The 21,809-nt window shown below is 30.8% G+C and overlaps 2 protein-coding genes and 1 long non-coding RNA gene across 4 annotated transcripts; 1 reads left to right on the top strand and 2 right to left on the bottom strand.

Annotated features, from left to right (window-relative positions):
* Positions 1–810: 810 nt before the first annotated feature.
* On the bottom strand, positions 811–6,609 carry LOC114748126 (tRNA pseudouridine synthase A). 2 transcript variants are annotated; one of them, XM_028936478.1, is made up of 10 exons: positions 6,265–6,609; positions 4,516–4,572; positions 4,059–4,136; positions 3,899–3,952; positions 2,996–3,078; positions 2,598–2,697; positions 2,437–2,499; positions 1,858–2,121; positions 1,246–1,306; positions 811–1,115 (listed from the first exon to the last, which is right to left on the bottom strand). In XM_028936478.1, exons 1-10 carry the CDS (start codon positions 6,505–6,507, stop codon positions 1,018–1,020), a joined length of 1,101 nt encoding a protein of 366 aa, XP_028792311.1. In that variant the 5' UTR covers positions 6,508–6,609; the 3' UTR covers positions 811–1,017. The 2 variants fall into 2 exon arrangements, with proteins under 2 accessions (XP_028792311.1, XP_028792312.1); XM_028936479.1 differs by having other exon boundaries at positions 2,996–3,075.
* LOC114748128 (uncharacterized) lies at positions 6,507–21,028 on the top strand. The gene is made up of 3 exons (XR_003740435.1): positions 6,507–6,575; positions 10,951–10,955; positions 21,016–21,028. It is a non-coding gene; the product is annotated as an uncharacterized LOC114748128 (long non-coding RNA).
* On the bottom strand, positions 10,399–12,445 carry LOC114748127 (metallothiol transferase FosB-like). The gene is made up of 3 exons (XM_028936480.1): positions 12,114–12,445; positions 11,150–11,478; positions 10,399–10,811 (listed from the first exon to the last, which is right to left on the bottom strand). The coding sequence occupies exons 1-3, from the start codon at positions 12,320–12,322 to the stop codon at positions 10,720–10,722; spliced, it is 630 nt and encodes a 209-aa protein (XP_028792313.1). The 5' UTR covers positions 12,323–12,445; the 3' UTR covers positions 10,399–10,719.
* Positions 21,029–21,809: the final 781 nt, after the last annotated feature.

Raw genomic sequence — 21,809 nt, 5'->3', positions numbered from 1 at the left:
TTTTTTTTTTTTAATTTGGCAAGCATATTGCTTACGGGCAGCGATGAAATCTCTTGGGTGGCGTATATGTGCCACTGGGGTAATTATAAGACAGGTGTTAATTTTCTAAAATACTTCTTTAATCAGTTGCTTTAGAAACTAAACTCCCTTCATATAAATCCACTTAATAAAGATCACTTGGAAAACAAATCGAATTAAAGTCTCACCTTTTAAGCTAAAACCAAAAAAACACATCCACTTACTCACATTTAGGGTCATTCTCGATTTATGATAATATTATTTAACACAAGTTAATACATTATTACTAAACCTTTTATGCTTATCTTGTTGGAGTCAAATTTTAAATTAGTCTTTATACTTATAATCAAGTAGTTGGAAAAAATATTTATGTTCTTTCAAGTGTTTATAATTAGTTTTTATCATCAATAATGAAGATTTAATAGTATTGACTCAAACCAATAGGACCAAATTATAAAATTGAATAAAAGCATTATTTTTCATTAAACATTTGATTTGATATTCAAATGCTACTAAATTGATCCTTTTTTGGGCTGCGGATATACTTGATTATATTTTTCCAAAAACAAAAACACAATAAAAGAAACAAGGACAAAACACTTAAGACGAATTCTCCCTACAGATTGTCTAATAATCAAACAATCACATCAACCGAATTATATAATATGTAACCGAAGTCAATGAAAAGGCAGATCTTATCTACATTCAACTTGACAGTACCACCAAAAAAAAAAATTTAACCATCACCCCCCCCCCCAAAAAAATTTTTTTACTTTCATTTTCATGGTCCCCCACCCCCACCCCACTCTTTTTTGCCTCTCTTTTTCTCCAACTCCCCCTTACATAAGATTGGCATCACCAAAAAAGCTTCAATTTTGAAGAAAGATGGAAGAGAAGATCATGAAACTTGAATGCAGCATGTTATAGCTTCGGGTCATTTTAGGCAGGGATGCACAGGTTGCACATAACTATTAGTTGCAGGACTTTGTCAAAACGCCTCTAAGGCAGATCATATTTGACCTCTCCAAGGTACAGACCACACGCTGGGGCCATGGGACTTGCAGCCGTTACGTCTTTAGCATTCAGAATTCTTTCAACTACAATGATGCAAGTGCAACACATGAGACCATAATATAGTCCAAATAAATAACCAGATACATGAAATGATTATGCATATAATTATGCATATATTAGCACACATGGCTAGTGATGATTAATATGAAATACCATCTGAAATTGTCAAACTTCCAGTGCCGACAGCTTTGAGAACACCGACGAGTAGTCTAACCTACAATGGTATCAACAATATCGGCACTCAGGCTAGAGCGTATATAATGAATCAGTAAAAAAAATTCCAGGGTATGAAAGAATATTTGTCCAGGGTCTTAATTCATCAGTTGGACTTCTTCAATTTCAACAAGGGAAACCAATTATAAAGCATTGAAGTAAAAGTATAAACAGATCAAAAAGAAAATATAATAATATAGGAAAGGCATGTGACACTAGCTCTAGATGAAAAAAATTAAGTATGATCCTCCATATCAGTTTCAGCTTTTAAGACTTTTGAGAGCAAAAAGGAAATGAATTAATTCTCGGAGGGTCCTCTCATGTTATCCCTTCTGCGAAATGTTCAGCTGTCTTCCAAAGTCCATCCTCACACAACTGCATCATTTGTTATCCCTTTCACAAGCCCAAAACATTCCGCAAAAGCATGAGAAAAAGTAATATTGGTTCAATGGGCAACATATTTAGGACACTCCCGTTTATTATTTCGCACATGATAAATGTACTAAAGAAGCAGAAAAGATAAAGGCATTAATTAGAAAGAAGCAACCCAACCTGATGGTAAAGAAAAGAGCACGCACGTGCTGTTATCACCAAGCAACGATGGCTTCTCCTCTTGCCAAATCCTAAAATTTCTTTTGAGGATGCTTTTTCAATGCTTGGGACAGAAATATGACAGCCAGTTTCAAACTTGCAGCAATAGCCATGAGGATCATCACTGACTTCATTTTGTTTTCTGTCCATTACAGATGGAAAATATGGACTTGGAATTACCTCAGTGACAGTAAGTTCATCTAAAGTTCTAATTGGTGATTTTGCCTGTAATAGAGTGATTATACATCATAATTTCAGATGGCTCAAAGGGACCTTACATTTTATGATGTGCTTGAAAACAGGAATAGTAATGAAACATAAAGAAGATAAAAACATTTTGAAAATGAATTATAAGGGCATTGAACTAAAAACATTTTTACTAAAATCTCAATAATGATTTCTATTTGATAATGACATTGGGACTAAGTAGAATTCCATAACTATACCACAGTACCATAATTTGAGAAAACTGATGATAGTAAAGCATGCAAGTATACTTCAGTTAAATGCACGGATTCAGAGGTGGATATGAAAAACAACCTGACAACCAGCAGCCCTGAAGGAACTAAAATCATGGTGTCCAACAAGAACCCTGCATGCCTCCTGCATGTCAATAAAAAGTAAATAAATGATCTATACTTCTCTAGTTTATCAGAATTTTGAGTTCACAATCTAGAATATACAGTGCAGTGTTAACTAACTTGCATAGCTGGAAGATTAAGTTCCTCTGGTACATGCCATGCTCGATCTTTCTCAAAGGCTGACAAAGGCTCCGGCCCAGACAGCGAGCGATAGAAGTATCTAACCCAAAATTGAAATAAAAAAAATCAGTTACTATGAATAATGTAAACCAAATAAAACACAATTCTATAGCAATCCTGGAATATTTTTCAGGTACTAGCAATCAAGATCGGTCTTACATTTATGTTCTTGACATTGACATTACTATTTTCAATCCCTAATTTTATGGTGAAGCAACTCTTCAGCCCATAATTTTCATGTAATAACATAATGTGAAAAGTTCATGAGCGGAAATTGTTGGTTGATAAATGTAGAAGTCAATGTTCTGAAAAAGCAATGCAAATTATTGAGTACTTACGTACGCTCTTGTGCTTTATATCTAGCATGGAAATCAGATGGAACACAGCGAACATCAACAACTGATATGTCACCTTCATTCTTCTAAAATAAATCAAATCGAAAGAAAAAGTTTCAGGAAATCTGAGCATAGACAATAGCACAGACTGAATTGACATTAGCTAAAAATTCAAATAAAGCTCAAGATTTAGTATTTCAAAATTATAACATTAAATATTCAAGCATGATATGGTGTTAGTAATAAAGTCTATAGACAGGGTCATGTAAGAACACAACCCATTCTCACTTTTCCATCTTGCAATATTCATTCTTAAGTTGCTTAGTTAAGCTCATTCTAAATGATGCAGCCAAACCATAAAAAACAAAGAATTTTCATGGATGGAAGACTATTACAAAGAATGCATCTTCTCTTAAGTAGATGGAATGCCTACAAACCATATAAGGACCAGTGAAACACATATTTTCAAATATTAACAAGTCTCGAGTCATCTATGGTTCAAGTTTTGGCTCAATGGAGTGATCTTTAGAGTAAGTTCAATGTGACTGAGATGTTTTCAAGATAAGATGAAAGAAACTACCTTATAAAGCTATGAAACAAGTCCATGATTTATTTGTGCATTGCTTGCAATTGGAATCCAAAAGCATCTTTAAGGTGCCCGTTCCGTTATTCTAGAATATTTGCATCAATTGAATTCAGTTGTTCACACTTCAGAAGAATATTCAAAAACATCTAGCCACTAACACATAACAACCAAAGCTGAACTCAAAAGAGGGAAAAAAGATGTAGAGCCCAACTGCTTTTGCAGTTCATTGAACATAATACAGCAAAATCAAGAATGACTTATGCGGACAGAAGCATAAAATTTAACTAATAGAGAATTTGCAAGACGATAGAAGAGCACACCTGTAAGAAATGGTTCACAGCTCTCCTGACCACTGCTGGTTCATGGGGCGGCAACTGTCCTTCCATAAAAACAGGCAAAAAAATATATAAGTTTTACTAATAAATATGTCCCCTATCCTTTGTCAATTTATACAGAGATGGGAGCTTTTTTGTAACAAACCACTTCACCAGGCTTCCGTTTACTTATGCGCTCAATATCCACATGACAAACATTTGACAAGGCATGTACTCCAGCATCCTACAGTTATTGCAAAATGAACAAACATATATGTTCAAATACTAGATTCAATAACATATCACTAAGTGCAAGGGCATAACAGAATATTGCACACAAAAGCAATGATACAGTTATACAAATAGACGCAGAACCAAGAAGGCTCTTATGTTCTTATAAAAATATCATAAGACAATAACATAAATTTATAAGCTGGCTTACTCGATATAGCATTCTTTTTGCAATAGACAGAAGTCCATTTCTAAAAATGGCAAAACTTCTCTACAATAAGTTATTGAAAAAGCTATTTTATAACGCCTTATTCTGTCTTGATCAAACCATCACCACTTATTTTGTGCTAAAAAGATACAACACAAAATGTTTCCGAGATATAGCAACTTACAGTTCGACTTGAAAGAGAGATTGAAACTGGCTGGCCAATAAATTTATGGAAAGCATCCTACAAATACCATGAAATATCTTACATTAGCATAAAATATTCAATAAGCAAACATGTGAGGGGTATGCACGTGTATGGATTCAGAACTTAAAGGGACGTGGAAGCATAATACAAAGAAAGTATATGCTGGAAGTGATACAATATATATAAGCCTAAGAATGATACTCTTTAATTTTTTTGATTGAATGGAACCCGTCTATCATCTCCTTTATAATGAAATTATTTGCAATCTCCTTCTCATTTCTCAACATAACCACCCATATCACATGAAAAAAGACCAACTTCAATTTTCTTATGAAGTTCAGCTCTTACAATCTGTAGATAATATATGATCACAGAAATCAGAAAGGAAGGAACCTTGTAAGAGTAAAAATCACAGAGACTAGAGAGTGCATTATTAGTTATTCTTGAAGAACAGAGATAATAAGCATTTTGCACGACCTTTAATATATATTTTTTCCTTGAATTTACTCTTACATATAAATAATACATATATTTAGGGAAGCAAGTGCCTCTGAAATGTAGAACTTTGATTTGTCCTTGGATAGATACCATAAGGCTCCAACAATTTCCACAAGAATTACTGAAAAAGTGTTTCCTGAGTATAAACTTTGACTAATGGGGAGAAAAGGGAAAACAAGATATAAGTAAAGAATAAATAAATTTTGACTGTGGTAATATACGATGTTTAGAAATTAACTGTTCAAGCAAGAACTTTACATTAAAAAAAAAAAGGTAAGATGTCAACAGAGTATGGTAATAATGTATAAAGAATTAAGTCCAAAGCTAAAAAGGGGGGGAAAAAACATGTGGCCACACTAGACTTCAGAAATCATAACATGTAGAACTAATTCTTTAATTTTCCTTTCTTTTCTTTTTTATGAAATTTTTAGGCTCTAACTCTTCAAGGCTTGTTTAAATCCCCCATTCCTCCATTTCTAATTAATGTTTTAATATAAGGATGCCCATCAAGAATTTAGTTATATGCTTAAACAGCTAGTATCACCTAGTCATTCCCTTCAAACTCAACCCTCTTATCCCCTCCGCCCTCTCTCTGGCTCTGCCTATATTTCTTTCATCTTGACTGAGAATGATGAAGGACTCTGAAGATAAAGTGACTCATCTAGTACGGCTGAACAGAGCTAAAACTCTTAGCATTGCACTGGTAAAATGAAACAGAAAGCAAGCAAAGTGGATCAACGTAGAACAAATTCAAAACTTCATTGGTAAATTCATAACTTCATTATATGCTAATTACAATGCATTATCTGAAAAACGGTTGGAAGCCCAAGCTGAGTGCCTTAGCTCTCTTAACAGGGAAATGAGGTCGCCTAACCAGGACCTCTTCTGCCTTAGCTCTCTTAATCAAGGAAATGAGGTCGCCTAACCAGGACCTCTTCTGCCTTAGCTCTCTTAATCAAGGAAATGAGGTCGCCTAACCAGGACCTCTTCTGCCTTAGACATGCCTTTGTGCCTTTAACTTCACTGAAATGGCTTACACCTAGGCCTAAAGAAATATATAAGTTGCATCTATCCCTTATTTATCAACCCCTAAAACCTGCTCTGGTATACCCAAAATGATAAAGCACATTTTCCTCGACGTTCGGAATTCGGATAGTACTCGAAAGCTCCATTTTGCCTTCTAGATAATAGTAGAGGCAGCAAAAGTTACGAGAAAGTAAATCATCATACCTCTAGGGCACCGACGACTGTGCGGCAATTGGGTTGCTTCTGAGAACCAAAGAAACGTGTCCCAATATATTCAACTGCCACCAAATAGCGTTGAATCCTGGGGTTTTGGCTCATGGATGGATCGTGAATTGCAGGCTTCTGCTCCTCCTCTTCGTCGCTAAAATCCTCCGTTTTGGCAATCTTAGAGGGCCTATCAGCAGATTCCAAGCCAGTTTCCAGCGTAAGCTTGGGATTCTCTGTCATTTGATAATCCTAAGCTCACAACTCTCATCAACCAAACCAGAATTGCAACAACGGACTCTAACTTCTCCGTTTGTGTAGCTTCTCTGGACAGCCGGAGGAGGTTCAGCGGCCCTAGAGAGTGTTAAGCGGTGTCTGATTGTTAAAAAAGAAATGTTTAAAAGTATTTGCGTATTTCATATATTATAAAATTACATTTAAAATAAATGACATGTCTCATTTGTTTTTAAAATTTATATTTTTATTCAATTTTTTTGCCAGTATTTTTGCCAGAATATTTTGATTCAATTTTAACCCTAAACAAAAATAAATAAATTTGTTGAAGATTCTAAAATAATTTTATTAATTAAATTTCTGTAACAAAAATGCACATTTGAATATCCTCTAATTGTATACGAGGTTTTAGTTTAATTCTTTAATTTTATAAATTATTTTTAAGTCATATTTTTGCCAGCATATTTTTAAGTCATTTAATTTTCACATTGTTAATAATTTTAATGATAATTTATTTTAAAAATTTAACTTCATATATTAATATCTGACGCATAAAAATTTAATATGTCAATTTTTTCTTTCAATGAAACTCTCTCGGGAAAAAGTGGAAGCTGGAATCAGACAAAACTGTTTTTAAAAGCATATTGGCTGCTTTGGCCAGTTATGCATGAATTTCCTTTCTTTATCCCAAAAAAATAAGTATCACGGCCAGACAACCAAAGACTAATGGAGTTAAATACTACCTCCAACACTAATTATAAGAGCTAATTGATTAATTTGAGAAGATTAAAAAAAAAATTAAGTTAGTTATTTTTAATAATTAATTACTACCTCTGGTCCTCAATATAAGACCCTGTTTGACTTTTATTTTGATTCTAAATATAAGACCCCAATCCACTTTGTCTCTCATATTTATACTTTTTTTTTCAAAATAGCCCTTCTAATAATGATAGTTCTAGTCAATATACTTGATTAATAAGGATATTTTAGGAAAGACAACACCTGTTTAGGATAAATAACTAACTCAACTTACTTCCTTAATCTCCTCAAATTAGTCAACTGGCTCTTATAATTAGGACCGGAGGTAGTATTTGTAATACATAAGTGTTGTTTTTCCTAAAATATCCTTGCTAATCAAGTGTATTGACTAAAACTATTATTGTTAGAAGGACTACTTTAGGAAAAAATACATAAATATAAAAGACCAAGTGGATTGATATCTTATATTTAGGATCAAAATAAAAATTAAATAAGATATTATATTAAGAGCTAGAGGTAATATGTATTTTTCCCAACTTATCTTAAAAAACCAAAACAAACGTGTACTTTACCCTTATAATTTAAAATTCCATATCAGGTTAATATAATTTTTTGTCCCTTTAGTTTTTTCTCATTTTGATTTTAGTATCTCAAATTTCAAACTATATGTTTTGGTCCCTCTAGGGGCAAAATGGTGCAAGTTTTTATTGGGTTTTAGGTACTACTACCTCTGGTCCTAATTATAAGACTCAATTGACTAATTTGAAGAGATTAAGGAAATAAATTAAGTTAGTTATTTGTAATAAATAGGTGTTGTCTTTCCTAAAATATCCTTACTAATCAACTATATTGGCTAGAACTACAATTATTAAAAGAACTATCTTGGGAAAAAAATGCATAAATATGAGAGATAAAGTAGATTGGGTTCTTATATTTAGGGCCAAAATAAAAGTCAAACAGGGTCTTATATTAAGGACCGGAGATAGTAATATTTTAAATAAAAAGAAATTTGAGGGACCAAAACCTATGGTTTAAAATTGGAGGAATTAAAACCAAATTGAAGGCAAATTTGAGGGACCAAAATTTATATTAACCCTTCCATATTCTTATTTCAAAGCTAAGTTAGACCCTGGAGAGAACGAAAATGCAGAAATTACACAGATCATATAAAAATTGATGCTTGGGGTTACAAAGGAATTGCATATAAATTGCTAAGAAACTACTTCTTCCGGTCCTAATTATAAGAGCTAGTTGACTAATTTGAGGAGAATAAGAAAATAAGTTAATTTAGTTATTTGTAATAAATAGATATTATCTTTCCTAAAATATCCTTACTAATCAAGTGTGTTGGTTAAAATTACAATTATTAAAAAGACTATCTTGAAAAAAAATTGTATAAATATGAAAGACAAAGTGGATTATGATCTTATATTTAGAACCAAAATAAAATTTAAACGAGACCTTATAGTAAAGGCCGGAGGTAGTATATAAAAATTTATTGCTAGTAATGAGAAAAAATGAAAAAGAAATTTATTGCCAGTAGTTTTAAGATTTTTTTTTTGGACAGAGCCAGTAGTTTTAAGATTGAGATGAACATTTGTGGACCAACCCGCCAACTTGTCCAAATGTAACCGGCTCATGTTAGCATTTTGCCAACCTGTCAGCCATGCACACCAGATTTTTTTAAAAAAAAATGAATATTTGATTTTGATTATATTTAAAAATAACCATTTTTTATTAGAAGCAACCATTTCTTGTTATTACAATTTTATACTAGACTTTATAGTAATTGTCTCAAATTCAAAAAATACTTAGATCAAATTTTTCAACAACATATGATCATATCTGATTAAAAAACTTGATATAATAAATATAAAAAACTTAATATAATATTCTGATTTAAATTTTTAGCTACAGTCCTTATCCACAATTTTCTCAATGAGTTTTCAACTCCTAAATCACAATCCTTTTAGTAGGACCCCCCATGTGCATATAAGTTGGAAACATTGGATATCAAATCTGATTCAATGTCAGATCTGATTCGATTTTGTCCATCCACTTGGATTTGGAGGGGGGATGTTAAAACGTTTTAAAAAATAAAAGTTAACAAATATAATTATAATATATAAATTTCAAACATTTAAGAAACCCTGGCATGTTAAATAAGTAGTTAGAAATTCAAAAAGAAATCCCCCCAATCCCTTGTACTTCAAAACACATCACCTTAATTGTAACTTTAAAAAAAAAAGGAAGAAAAAGAAGACATCACTTTAGCTTAAAGAAATATCAGTTTGCCCTAAGATCCTAATGTCTTTAAAATGGAAATTATTAGGCATTACGCCAGTAGAAATAATAGTTCAATTTCTTTTATTTAATTATAATCAAATCAATCATAATTAAAGTAATAAGAGAAAATTATTTTATAGGTATCTGTACTTTTCTTCGATTTATAATTTAGTACTCACATTTTTTCTCTCTTTATTAAGTTATTTAACTTTATTTTATCAGTACAATTAGCCCGTATATGTTAACGGAGCATAATTACAAGGTTAACATTACTAACAAAATAAAATTAAATGATTTAATAAACAAAAAGATATGGTTGGTGAAAAATATAGGCATTTCCAAAATAATTTTCCAAAGTAACATACTTTCTTTCTTTCTTTTTGTTTTGCCATCCGCAGTAACATACTTTCAATCTAATAAACACAATTTTTTTATAAAATAAAAATAATGTAAGTCAATTTTCTTGATAAGCAAAAACTCATATTTCTTGATAAGCAAAACTCATATCTGTCACCCAAAAAAAAAAAAACTCATATCACTATTTTTTTTAATTTCCCTCGAGTGAATCCTCCTAACCAACGTGCTTTCGCACGTACCTATGCCGACTCAAACTCATCCCAACAACACAAAAGCAACAAATCAATTATCAAAGGGTTTCGTATCTGGAGGATCTCAAGTCCCATCGAACCGTAATTCTTAAAGGTCAACACTTGAAATATTATAATGTCAACGTTTCATTTCACATAGACGGCCACTAAATGTCTGATTCAATACTCAACAAAAACAAGCACAAAAGCTTGAACGAACGGTAATTGCCATTGGTACGGGCACCATATTTCACATTACACAAACTCTGAACTTTTCACTCTTAATCCATCAATGCTGGGTTTAAAATAAAAGTAATTGGATACTCATTCACAAACTGCACGACATATAACACTGAGAATTAAAGATAGGGCACGGAGTTCATTCAAAAAGGAAGGAACGAAATTAAAAAAAAAAAAAAAAAAAAAGAGAAGACATTGTGATGTTGCAGTTTCTTAGGATTGGTTTGGTTTTTGGTACCAAAACATCACTTTGTGATCAACTTACATTACAAATACTCTCTTGCATTCACAAACAACTCACTGTAATGGCCTATTGCACAAATTTTTGTACATGTAGTTTTGAAAATTCTCATATTGAGATCTTGAGCATGTCTGAAATCAAATTCTCCATCATCAGCGAAACGACCTCAGCAGAGCAGCTCATCTTCAGGTCCCTCTCACCTGCAAAAACCAGCATGTAAAGCAAGGTATTAAACATTATCATCACTGAAGGCTCATATATCATCTTTATCACTACTTCATTCTTTTCAAGCTCAAGACCTTACTTGACGAGAACAAGTTCTAAACCTGTTGGTTCAAGTGATGGTTTATTCTTTTAAGATTTATATTTATAGTTTGTCTTTGCCCTCATCAATTCTACTTTTAGACCCAAAACAAGCACCAGAATCACAAATCTATTTCACTTCTATCCTTTTCAAGTCTAATTCTATTCAAGGACTTTTTCCTATTCTTAATCACGCTTGATCTCAACAACATTGAGCAGCAAAGATGAAACGCACCGTAGAAAGATGGTGGGTGATGTTTCTCATGGTTGTTAGGTAGCTTGAGAGGGCATGAGGAAAGTGGGAGCACAGGGAGATTGTGACAATTGCATATTTCTATCATGTACCCATCTGGATCATGGAAGAAGAGCTGATCAACTGTAACTCCACCATCTTCCACAACTGCTGTCACATACTCTATGTTCATTGACTCCAGCTTCCTCATTATGAGCTGCATATCTGAGGTTTGAAAGGAAATGTGGTTATCTTTAGGGTTGATCTTCCCTTTCTTTGTAGGAACCTTGTCTGACTCCAGCAAGTGTATGCCCATTCCATGGTTGAATAACCTAGACAATGGCAGAAACAACACAAACATCACCTAATCAGGAAGTTATCAGATATCGAACTCTAAAAGAAATTATGAGATTCAGAACGAAGACACAATAAAAGCCCAGAAAACTTTATCCGGGTTCATCAGATGAAGATTAATTGCTAATGTCCGTGCCTGATCTCAAAAGAAAAAGGTAAAATAGTAGAGATAGAAAAGCTCGAATTGCACAAGCAGCGGCTTCTTTGTCATCTATTTGGAAGCTGATCACTGATATTTTCAATGGATTCAGAATGACGCCATAATTAAATTTACAAAGAATCAGAGAAACAGAGAGGCGCAAATTGCATAAAATAGCTCCTGTGGAAGCTATTTACAAAGAATCCTGAAGATTTACGAGATTCAAATCGAAGCCACAACCAAAAGGAAGAAAATCTAACAAAGAATCAGTACATTGAGCAAATGACAGCATAACAACAGCGAGAAATTCACTGAAACAGAAAAGCACAAAGATCATGAACGGTAGCTTGCGAGGAAGCTTCTAGAATTTCGAAATCGAAGATTCCAGAGGAAACGACAAGGAAAACTCAGAAAATTTTGCAGAAGTGTCAGAATAACAGAGCAAATTAGAGAGGTTCCTCTTCACACACATACCAGGCTCCTTCGAAGTTGAAGGAAGAAGGCCTCTTGATGAGAACGAATCCAAGGACATCCTCATAGAACTTGACAGACTGGCTCACATTCTTGCAGACGAAGGAGACGTGGTTGAGAGAGAGCAAAGGAAGAGGAACGGCTTCGGAATTGGAAGCGGAAACTGGTGATGGTGATGATGCTGACACTAATTCTTCCACTCGAAGATCCATGCCTCTCTCACGTCAGATCAGACGCTTCTCACTCTCTCTCTCTCTGACGAGCAATGCACAGACGGAGAAGGCAAAACGAGAGCGAAGAAATGAAGAAGAAGGTTTATTTGAGTAATGTGAATGTGTAATTGTACTTATGTGCTTGTAGAGATATTTGAAGCAGCATGGGGTTTATATAGATGCAAAGCAGAAGTGAACACATGGGGGTGCTGGGTGCAGGTAACCGTAGGTGAATACGCCACGTGCAAATTATATTGAAATAATTTCCCTTTTTTTTGACCTGGAAATTTATGGTAGTACCCTCATGTTCTTAATACTAAGTTTTTAATATAAGAGCTAGTTACTAATTTAAATAAATTAAAAAAATCAGTTAAGTTAATTATTTGTAATAAATAGATTTTTTTTCTAAAATATCTTTACTAATCAAGTATATTGGTTAGAACTACCATTATTATAAAGACTACCTTAAAAAATAATGGATAAATATTAGAGACAAAATGAATTGGATTTTTATATTTTGAACCAAAATAAAATTCAAACAAAATATTATATTAAGGACTAGAAATAGTATAAGAGTACTTAATACTATCTCTGATTCTAATTATAAGACATCATTTGTAAACTACAAACAAAATCTTATAATTAGGACCGGAGGTAGTATAATAGCTAGTGAACTAATTTGAGTAAATTAAAAAAATTAGTTAAATTAGTTATTTGTAATAAATAGATATTATCTTTTTTAAAATACTTTTATTAATTAAGTGTATTAGTTAGAATTACTATTACTACAAAGACCATCTTAAAAAAAAGGGATAAATATAAAAAATAAAATGAATTAGAATCAAAATAAAAGTCAAATTAATTCTTATATTAAAAATCGAATATAGTATTAAAGAAACTTCACCATATGCTAATTATACCAAATGTTGTTGATATTATTATTATTAGTAGCAGCAAAGAATTACTCCTACCCTTCTTTTTTATAAGTAACAATTACTATCGCTTTCTTATATTTAAATATAAATAATATTTATAAATTGCCTTAAATTTTTGTAATAAAATTTTGTATTTTACTCCTATTAATAACTTATTTAATAATTAATATATTTATTTTATCAAAACATCATTTTCTAGATGATAAATGTTATTATATTTTAATATAATTTGTTTCCATCACAAATTTTCTCTTTTTTTTAATTCTTTTTATTATAATAAATTTTTTATACTTTTTTATAATAAAAATATTTTATAAAAAATTTTAGTTTTTATATATTTATTATTTTTAACTAATTTTAATTATTTTTTTACCTACTAAATCTAGTCTAAAATTGCTCATAAAAAGAAACGCAGAAGTACCCTTTCTTTTGGGGCTACGGGAGTTACCATGTGAGTATGTCCTCACAGCCGAAAAGTATGAATGTATGACTTTGCTCACACTTTATTATTATTGTTGTTATTACTCTTTTTGCTTTCCCTTTTTGTTTTGTTTTTATATATTATAATTTTCATAAATTTCTGCGGAGGATTGTACGAAGCAATTTTATCCATACAGTGTTCCTCGCGGAAAACGTGACTCGAATGTGTGTATGGGCCCTAATCCACGCGGTGACACGTGTAAGGATATAAAATTTCTTTAACAACCACATAAAAAAGAAACAATGTCATTTGTGTCCTTAAAAAATTATAGCCTCTTGCATTGATTATAGGGAACATCACAAATGAAAACTGCGGAATATGAACAATTACAAATATAGACCTGTTACAAAGTAATTATGGATTTTAACAATAATAGTATAAGTTTTGACAATAATTTTGATAAACAGGTCTTTGTTTGTAATTTTTCAAATTTCATGATCTTTATTTATGATTTTCCCTTGATTATAGCAACGAATTTTATAAAATATATACTCTTTACAATAAAATATATACTTTGCTGACTAAAATTATTTTTTGAATTATTTGAGCATTTAAACTAAATTGCATAAAATTATATCGACGGAAAAGATTTGTTGTGTGAGAAAAAATTATCGACGGTCCATGAGGGAAATTGATGGATGACTCCTCCTTTTTCTTAAAAAGATAATTTTTTATGGTTTTTTTTTAAATTGACTCGATTTTTAATTTCTTAATCCCTTTTTGTTCACATTTTTTAATCGTTATTACTATTATACAATCTGACAGATTGTTAATATATTTCAATTAAGAAAGCTCAATTGAGGGAATCAAAGTCCCTCTTGTTTGAGAGAAACATAAAAAAGATATTGTTAATAGATTCATTAAAGTATGATTTTAGTCTGAAATCTTCAGAAAAATGATTATTTTGAATAATAATAAAAAGTTAATGTTATAGAGCCAAATAATGAAAAATATATATAAATAAATTGTAAACTTCTGTTTTGTCAAAAAAAAAGTTACTTTTGGTTGTCTAACAAGAAGTTAGCCTTTTTTTTTTACCAAAAAAAAAGTTAGTCCTTTTAAGAAAAAATTCACATTAAGGATATGTTGAGTATTAGCGAGCTATTCTTAGAATAACGCTACTCATTATATTTAGGATCCGTTTAGAATAACTTATAAGTAACCTTTTAATCGTGATTTACGGAATATAGAATAAATATATTAGAGGAGTTTTGCCTCAACTTACGAGAAACGTGTTTGTAAGTGATTTCAATCGTGATGACAAACGGGATCTTAGTGAAATCTTGAGTTTGAATCGATGTTAATGTATTTGTTTGTATAGATCCATCTAATTACACTACAAACTAAATTTTATGTTTAGAACATGAAGTAGTAATTAAACTTATATTTAAAGTTCTTTTTTGGGTCAAAGTGGGTTATATGTATCATTAATCCCTGATTTATCTTGCATTTCACCCCTCTTAATAAAAGTTTCGATTTTTTAAATTTAAAATTCACTTGGGATCTGTTTTTTTATTAGAAAAGAAGTTCATTATTAAATATGTAAGTTTATGTAGTAGGCTTTGCTCCTCCAAAAAATGTGATTATAAGTATAATTCAGAGTTCATCAATATACCTATAATTTCATTTTTCTCTATTTCTTTCATTTTGTAATTTTTCGTTTCACTCTAAATGTACCACACACACACACACACACACTATTTAGTAAAAATTTAATAGACTTTAAGTTAGATTTTCTTGATGATTATTTACTCAATATCGTTACACCTATCCGTACAGAAAAAAGTTAAGTGTAAAGGAAATGAAGGGGCAGAGAACATAACCTTGTTTTGATTGTTTTTTTTTTTTAAAGCATTGTATTGATTATTGAACCAAAAAGCCATAAGATCACAATACATTATAGAATTTGATCTCTAGATATATTTCAACCACAAAAAACGAAGATATTTATATGAATCATTGATCAGTCTATATGTTTAAGAATATTGTATGTATACGTATAATTAATGAGGACTGTGCGCGAATAGGGTTCAAAAATCTAACATTAAAAGTTTGAATAATATCTTCATATGCAAACAAATATTTGTCCCATAAAAATGAATTCATTTGAAGATATTTTTTTTTGATACAAAACTTTATCAGATTCAGATACTCATCCGATCATAAATATAAAACCTTTATATAATGTATATAAGGATTTTATATTTAGAACAAGAAGAATACTATATAACATGAAATTAAATGGGAAAAGATTTCCAGCAATTATTGGGATAGGGCAAAGGAGCTAGGAGGCATTATAAGTGAGATTTTTTTTTTTCTTTTTTAAGAAAGATACAAAAAAACCACCCAAATATGCGAATCAGAAAATAACCTCTCCAAATAGATTAATTTTTTTATAAAATCCTTAAAGACTATTTTAAAATTAAGATTTGTGTAACTGACCTAATTACTTTCTATAAAATTAGTTGTCCCTATTTTAATTGTTATTGCCATTTAATAAGTTATAATTGTTTTTCCTTACATTTTTATTGTCAGTGATATTTCAGTAAGAACGTTTTTGTAAAATCAATTGTCACTATATTAGATGTTACCGTAATGAGATAAATTTATTACCAATTAAATTTTTTTTATACTTTATATTTTTTTCAATTTTAAATTACGAGTATTTAGGTAATTTTACTACAAAGTCAATTTTATTCTAATTTTTTTCCCTTACATCTTTTTAATTTTTGGCCTCATTATTAACATGAGTTGGAAAGTCAATCTAACATTGTATAATTGTCACAGTTGGTGAGAATGCTAGTTGGCAAAAGCACTGGTTGTCATTAGAGAAGTCATCATCAGTCATTTTCAAGATTATAAATTATCAAAGATATTATTCACATAAATGATCAACATATCATATCCAAGTTAGAACGGATGAGGACCTGAGGAGCATTATTTAAAATTTGTTAATGATGCTAGTTATTCTAAATTATGTATTTTATAGGGAAAATCACACAAAAATAATACTTGAACTTCGAAATGCGAAAATGGTCCCTTAAATTTGCAAAATCCCAATTTAGTCACAAGTGACCAATTTGACATTTATAAATTTACTAAAATGACCATATTACCCTTCATTTTATTTATTGTTTTTTAAAAAACTAAAACCCATGGGCTGTCCAGTTGTCGGAGCTCTGGTGCCCACGACGGCCGTACTTGGAGCTTTGGCAACAGGCTAAAAATTGGTTGCTGGAGCTCTGGTGGCCGGAACTGCTGTACTGAAATTGTTAATAACGTCACAAAAGTTGTTAACCGTTATACTGAAATTGTAAAAAATTTTAAAAAAATTATTTTCGGCTACCAAAGCTCTGGTGACCAATTGTCGGCCGGTCGCCGGAGCTCCTGGGACGGCCGCCACAGCCGGTACCAAAACTCCAATGAACGGCCGGCCAGTGAGGGCTTTGGTTTTTTAAAAAACAATAAATAAAATAAAGGGCAATATGGTTATTTTAGCAAATTTATAAACGTCAAATTGGTCACTTGTGACTAAATTGGGATTTTGTAAATTCAAGTAACCATTTTGGTATTTCCAAGTTCAAATACTATTTTTGTGTCATTGTCCCTATTTTATATTAATTTTTTATCGGATGATTATGTACATCTAATAAATTTTTTTCCAAATTAACTTGATATAAAAATTTAATTGTGTCTGATTGGAGATCAATTGATTTTGGTTAACATTTTGATAACAAACAATGTGAAAGTAGTTTTGGATTGAAAATTGTAAATATTTTTTAACACACATCCATGCATGCAACAAAAATTAAGTTAGACCAACAAATTTAGCATTCATGGTAAATATACGGGGATTTAATTTGGAGGTTCCGAACTCCGTGCCGAGGAAAAAATTAAGTTGGGACTAATTTGTATGGTTAAATAAATGAATTAAAATAATAATAATAAGACTTTCAATCAAGTGGTTAAAAATTTGAATATTAATTTTTACATAAAAAATCACTATGAGGTCTCAAGAAATGAATATAATTACTAAAACATTCTATGACTAATAAATGACAAGTTCCAGGAGGAAATGAGTGAATGACAAGAAGATTGACCCGCTTACTTGTCATTAAAACTTTTTTATTAAGGGTTAAGGTATAAATATATTTATGAACTTTTTTCAAATGTACGCATGGCTTCATAAACAAACATTGGATGTAAAAATATACATAAAATTTTCAAAAAAGTTACGAAAATGCCATGACCATTAACTATTGCAATGTTGATTGTTTATTTGATTGAAAACGATAACATGAACATTGATGTAGCTTGGAAGGTTTGATAAAAATAAAAAGCGTGAAGATGAACATATATTTATGAACTTTTTCTAAACCTGTAGCTGCCATCATAAACAAATTATGGATGCAAAGATATACATGATCATTCCAAAAAAAAAAACGTAAAATAGTACAATCATTTAATTCATCAAAGTTGATTGTGTAATTCAAATTTTTGACCAAATAAGGGAAAATAGACACTAAGCTGGCATTTCAATTCCCCTCTATTAAGTACAACTCCCTCCTCCTTGCAAATAATCATATTTCAATCTCTCTCTGATTTCAATGACGTTCTCTCCTTACTATCTCATCTCCGTTGAAGAGAAGACAAGTTAAACTCTCCATCATACTTACTCTTTCATTTCGTCTTTCTCAATCTCTCTTTTTTAAGAAGACCAATGCTATATCTTAGTTACTCCCATCACATCTCCTCTAGTTACTCATTGATAAAGACTAGAGTGGAGCTGAGAGAGTAGTGTTATTCATCTTAAAGCAATTAAGAAGAGAGAGTAAGATAGATGAAATGAAAGAGTGAGTGCTATGGAGAGCTTTAGCCTGTCTTCTTCTCTTTGATAGAGGTTTGATAGTGAGGAGAGAACGTCATTAGAATCATAGAAAGACTAAAATGCAATCGTTTGCGAGGAGAAATGAGTTGCATTTGAAGGAAAGAGACTAAAACACCAATTTAGTGTTCACATCACTTTATTTAATCAGAAGTTTGAATAAAATGATCATCTTTGATAAATTAAATGACTATAACATTTTAGGGTTTTTTTTAAAATGATCATAGATATTTTTACACCGAAAGTTTGTTTATGATATCATGCGCAAATTTAAGACAAGTTAGTAGGTATATTTATTATGTTTGTATTTGTCAGGCCCTTTACTCATACTCATTTTAATTCCATTAGATGTAAATGAACCATAACTATGTATTTTTTTTTAATTCAATTACATTTAATTCAATTAGATGTAAATGAACCGTAGTCATTCTTTTTCTATGAAACCCTCTAAATTATATCAGCATTGACATCACCGTCTTTAGTCAAACAAACAATTAATATTGAAATAGTTAACCATCATAACATTTTGCAATATTTTAAAATTTTATGTACTTTTTTTCACTCAATATTTATTTATGGTGCCAAATACAAGTCTGAAAAAAGTTCATGAGTATCTTACAACCGCACAAGAAATTTGAACGCGGCATTGTGATCTGCGAGCGGCACGATTTTGTCCTAGAGGGCCAGGGACACATGGGGCAGGAGCCACACTGCCGCGGAAAATTCGTTTCCATATCCACACTAACATACGTAGAGCCTTTTTGTTTTGGGAAAATGATGCATCAAGAACTTTGAAATTGATATATTCTGAAAAGAGCGCATCCATATGCATAATTTTAGAAAAATGTTACTGCCTCCCGTCCTTAATATAAGACTCTGTTTGATTTTTATTTTAGTCCTAAATATAAGACATCAATCCACCTTGTCTCTCATGTTTATATTTTTTTTCCAAAGTATCCTTTTTAACAATGATAGTTCTAATCAATACACTTGATTACAAGATATTTTAGGAAAGACAATACTTATTTAGGACAAATAACTAACTCAACTTACTTTCTTAATCTCCTCAAATTAGTCAATTGGCTCTTATAATTAGAACCGGAAGTAGTATAATCTAAAATAAAATTTTGAAATTACAATGAAATGACACAGTACCTTTTTATGAGTTTAGGAAATAAATAGAGAAGGTGGGGTGCCGTTAATACCTATACTTTGACAGGTACTCCCTCCAATTCATAATATATAAAAAATTAGAAAAAAATTTTGGTTCAAAATATAAGATGTTGGCAAAGTAATTAATAATAATTTTTCACTTTTACCCCTTGTTATAAAGAGAAGAGATAGGATTGAATTTTCCTATGACATTCTTGAATAAAAGTAAAACAGGTAACTTCTATCAATTTGAAACACATTTAGGGCCTGTTTGAAATGACTTATAAACAGTCTTTCAATTATAATTTATAAAATATGAGAGGAGTATATCAGAGGAGTTTTATTTTGACTTGCATAAAATATACTTATAACCAACATTTCTTGATATGTGATAAAACTTAACCAAAGTCTTATAGATCCAAGGGAGTATTCACAAATTTTTAGAGCCCGGTTAGATTAGTAGTAGAAAAAATAACTTATTTTCGTTTGAATTTTGAAAATGTTAGATTGAGTAAAAGTTAGATTGAATAATGTGATCTATGTTTAGATGAATTTTTACAAATAAATCAATTTGTAAAAGTAGAAGCTATTTGGATTACTATTAAAAAAGTAAGTTGAGTTGTAAAATGACAAAAAAAGACATAAATTTTATTAATTACTAATCTCTCGTTGTCCTTATTAAACATGGGCATATATGCAAAAAAAAAAAATCTAATGCTCATTAAAACTATCAAAACTTCTTATAAACTTCATAAAAATATTTCTTATAATAGGAATAGGAGGGAGTAATACATATGCTCACGTATAAGTGTGTGTATATTACGTTTACATATGGTAAGATATTAAAAAACCGTCAATAAAAAAACATATTTATCATATGATAATTTTTTAGAAAATTTTGTTACGACAGAATTTGAAAATGCACAAAATCAATGTACGAAGGACAATAGCCAGAGGGCAAATTTGGTATTAAATTTGCAGTAAATGTTTCTAGTTGTCAAAGCAAACGCACGAATCCATGAGTTGTAAATATCGCTTCCCTGTCATGCTTTTCGTTGGCTTTTGACTTAAAAGCTAAATAAGCTGAAAGTTTGTCCAAACAAGGGACTTCAACTATAAGTAAGATTGAGGGCTCGTTTAGATCAGTGATTGAAAAAGCAGTTTATAGGAAAAATAGTTTATAAAAAAATGAAGTTGGTAAAAATTAAATTGGATAAGCTGAATTGTGTTTAGATTGAAGTTCAGACAAGCTAGTTTACAAAAATGAGATTGGTAAAAGCTTGTTTGGATTATAATTGAGTAAAAGTAAGTTTGGCTGAAAAATTACCAAAATGGGCATGAGTTTTAATAAATAATGAAACATGATGAAAAATTGACTTAAGACAATACAATAAAATAAAAATAAAATAATATGAAGAAATAAAATTTAATGAGTGGATTAAATTATAAAATTTTTAAAGAATAAAAAAATATTTGAAATATAAATGAAACATGAAAAAAAAAGAATTGAGATAATATAATGAAGAGGTGAAATTTAGAGTGAATTAAAATTGAAAAATTTAGAGAAATCATAAAAAATATTTTATATATAAAGTGAAACATAATAAAAAATTGAATTGACATAAGACAATGAATTTAAATTAATTTAATATGAATAGGTGAAATTGATTAAGCGAATTAAATTTGAAAACAGTAGAGAAATGGAAAAAAAAATTAGGCAAATAAAAGCAAAACATAATTTGAACGGATAAAACTGTTTTGAACTCCAATTAGTAGTATTGCGACAAAGTAAAATGAAATAATAATATTACATAATTAATTAATTGATAAGCTATGGATAATTTGGTCTCTGATTGCATCACGGACGCGATTCATATGAGATGAAGACTGTGAATTGACATTTGAAGGTGATGGTTGACTAGCTTCAGTCTGATCATGTTCGCCAATTACATTACCATCTTCAGCTTGTTGAAAATAGAAGTCAGAGCTTGAATGTCTCCTTATAAGGTTATGAATGGCCATTGTTGCACAAAC

Source organism: Neltuma alba, unplaced genomic scaffold (assembly GCF_004799145.2).
Source record: "Neltuma alba isolate B1F8T4 unplaced genomic scaffold, ASM479914v2 tig00005621_pilon, whole genome shotgun sequence".
Taxonomy (NCBI): Eukaryota; Viridiplantae; Streptophyta; class Magnoliopsida; order Fabales; family Fabaceae; genus Neltuma; species Neltuma alba.
The sequence above is the reverse complement of the archived record's forward strand: the minus strand, read 5'-3'. Positions and strand labels throughout refer to the sequence as shown.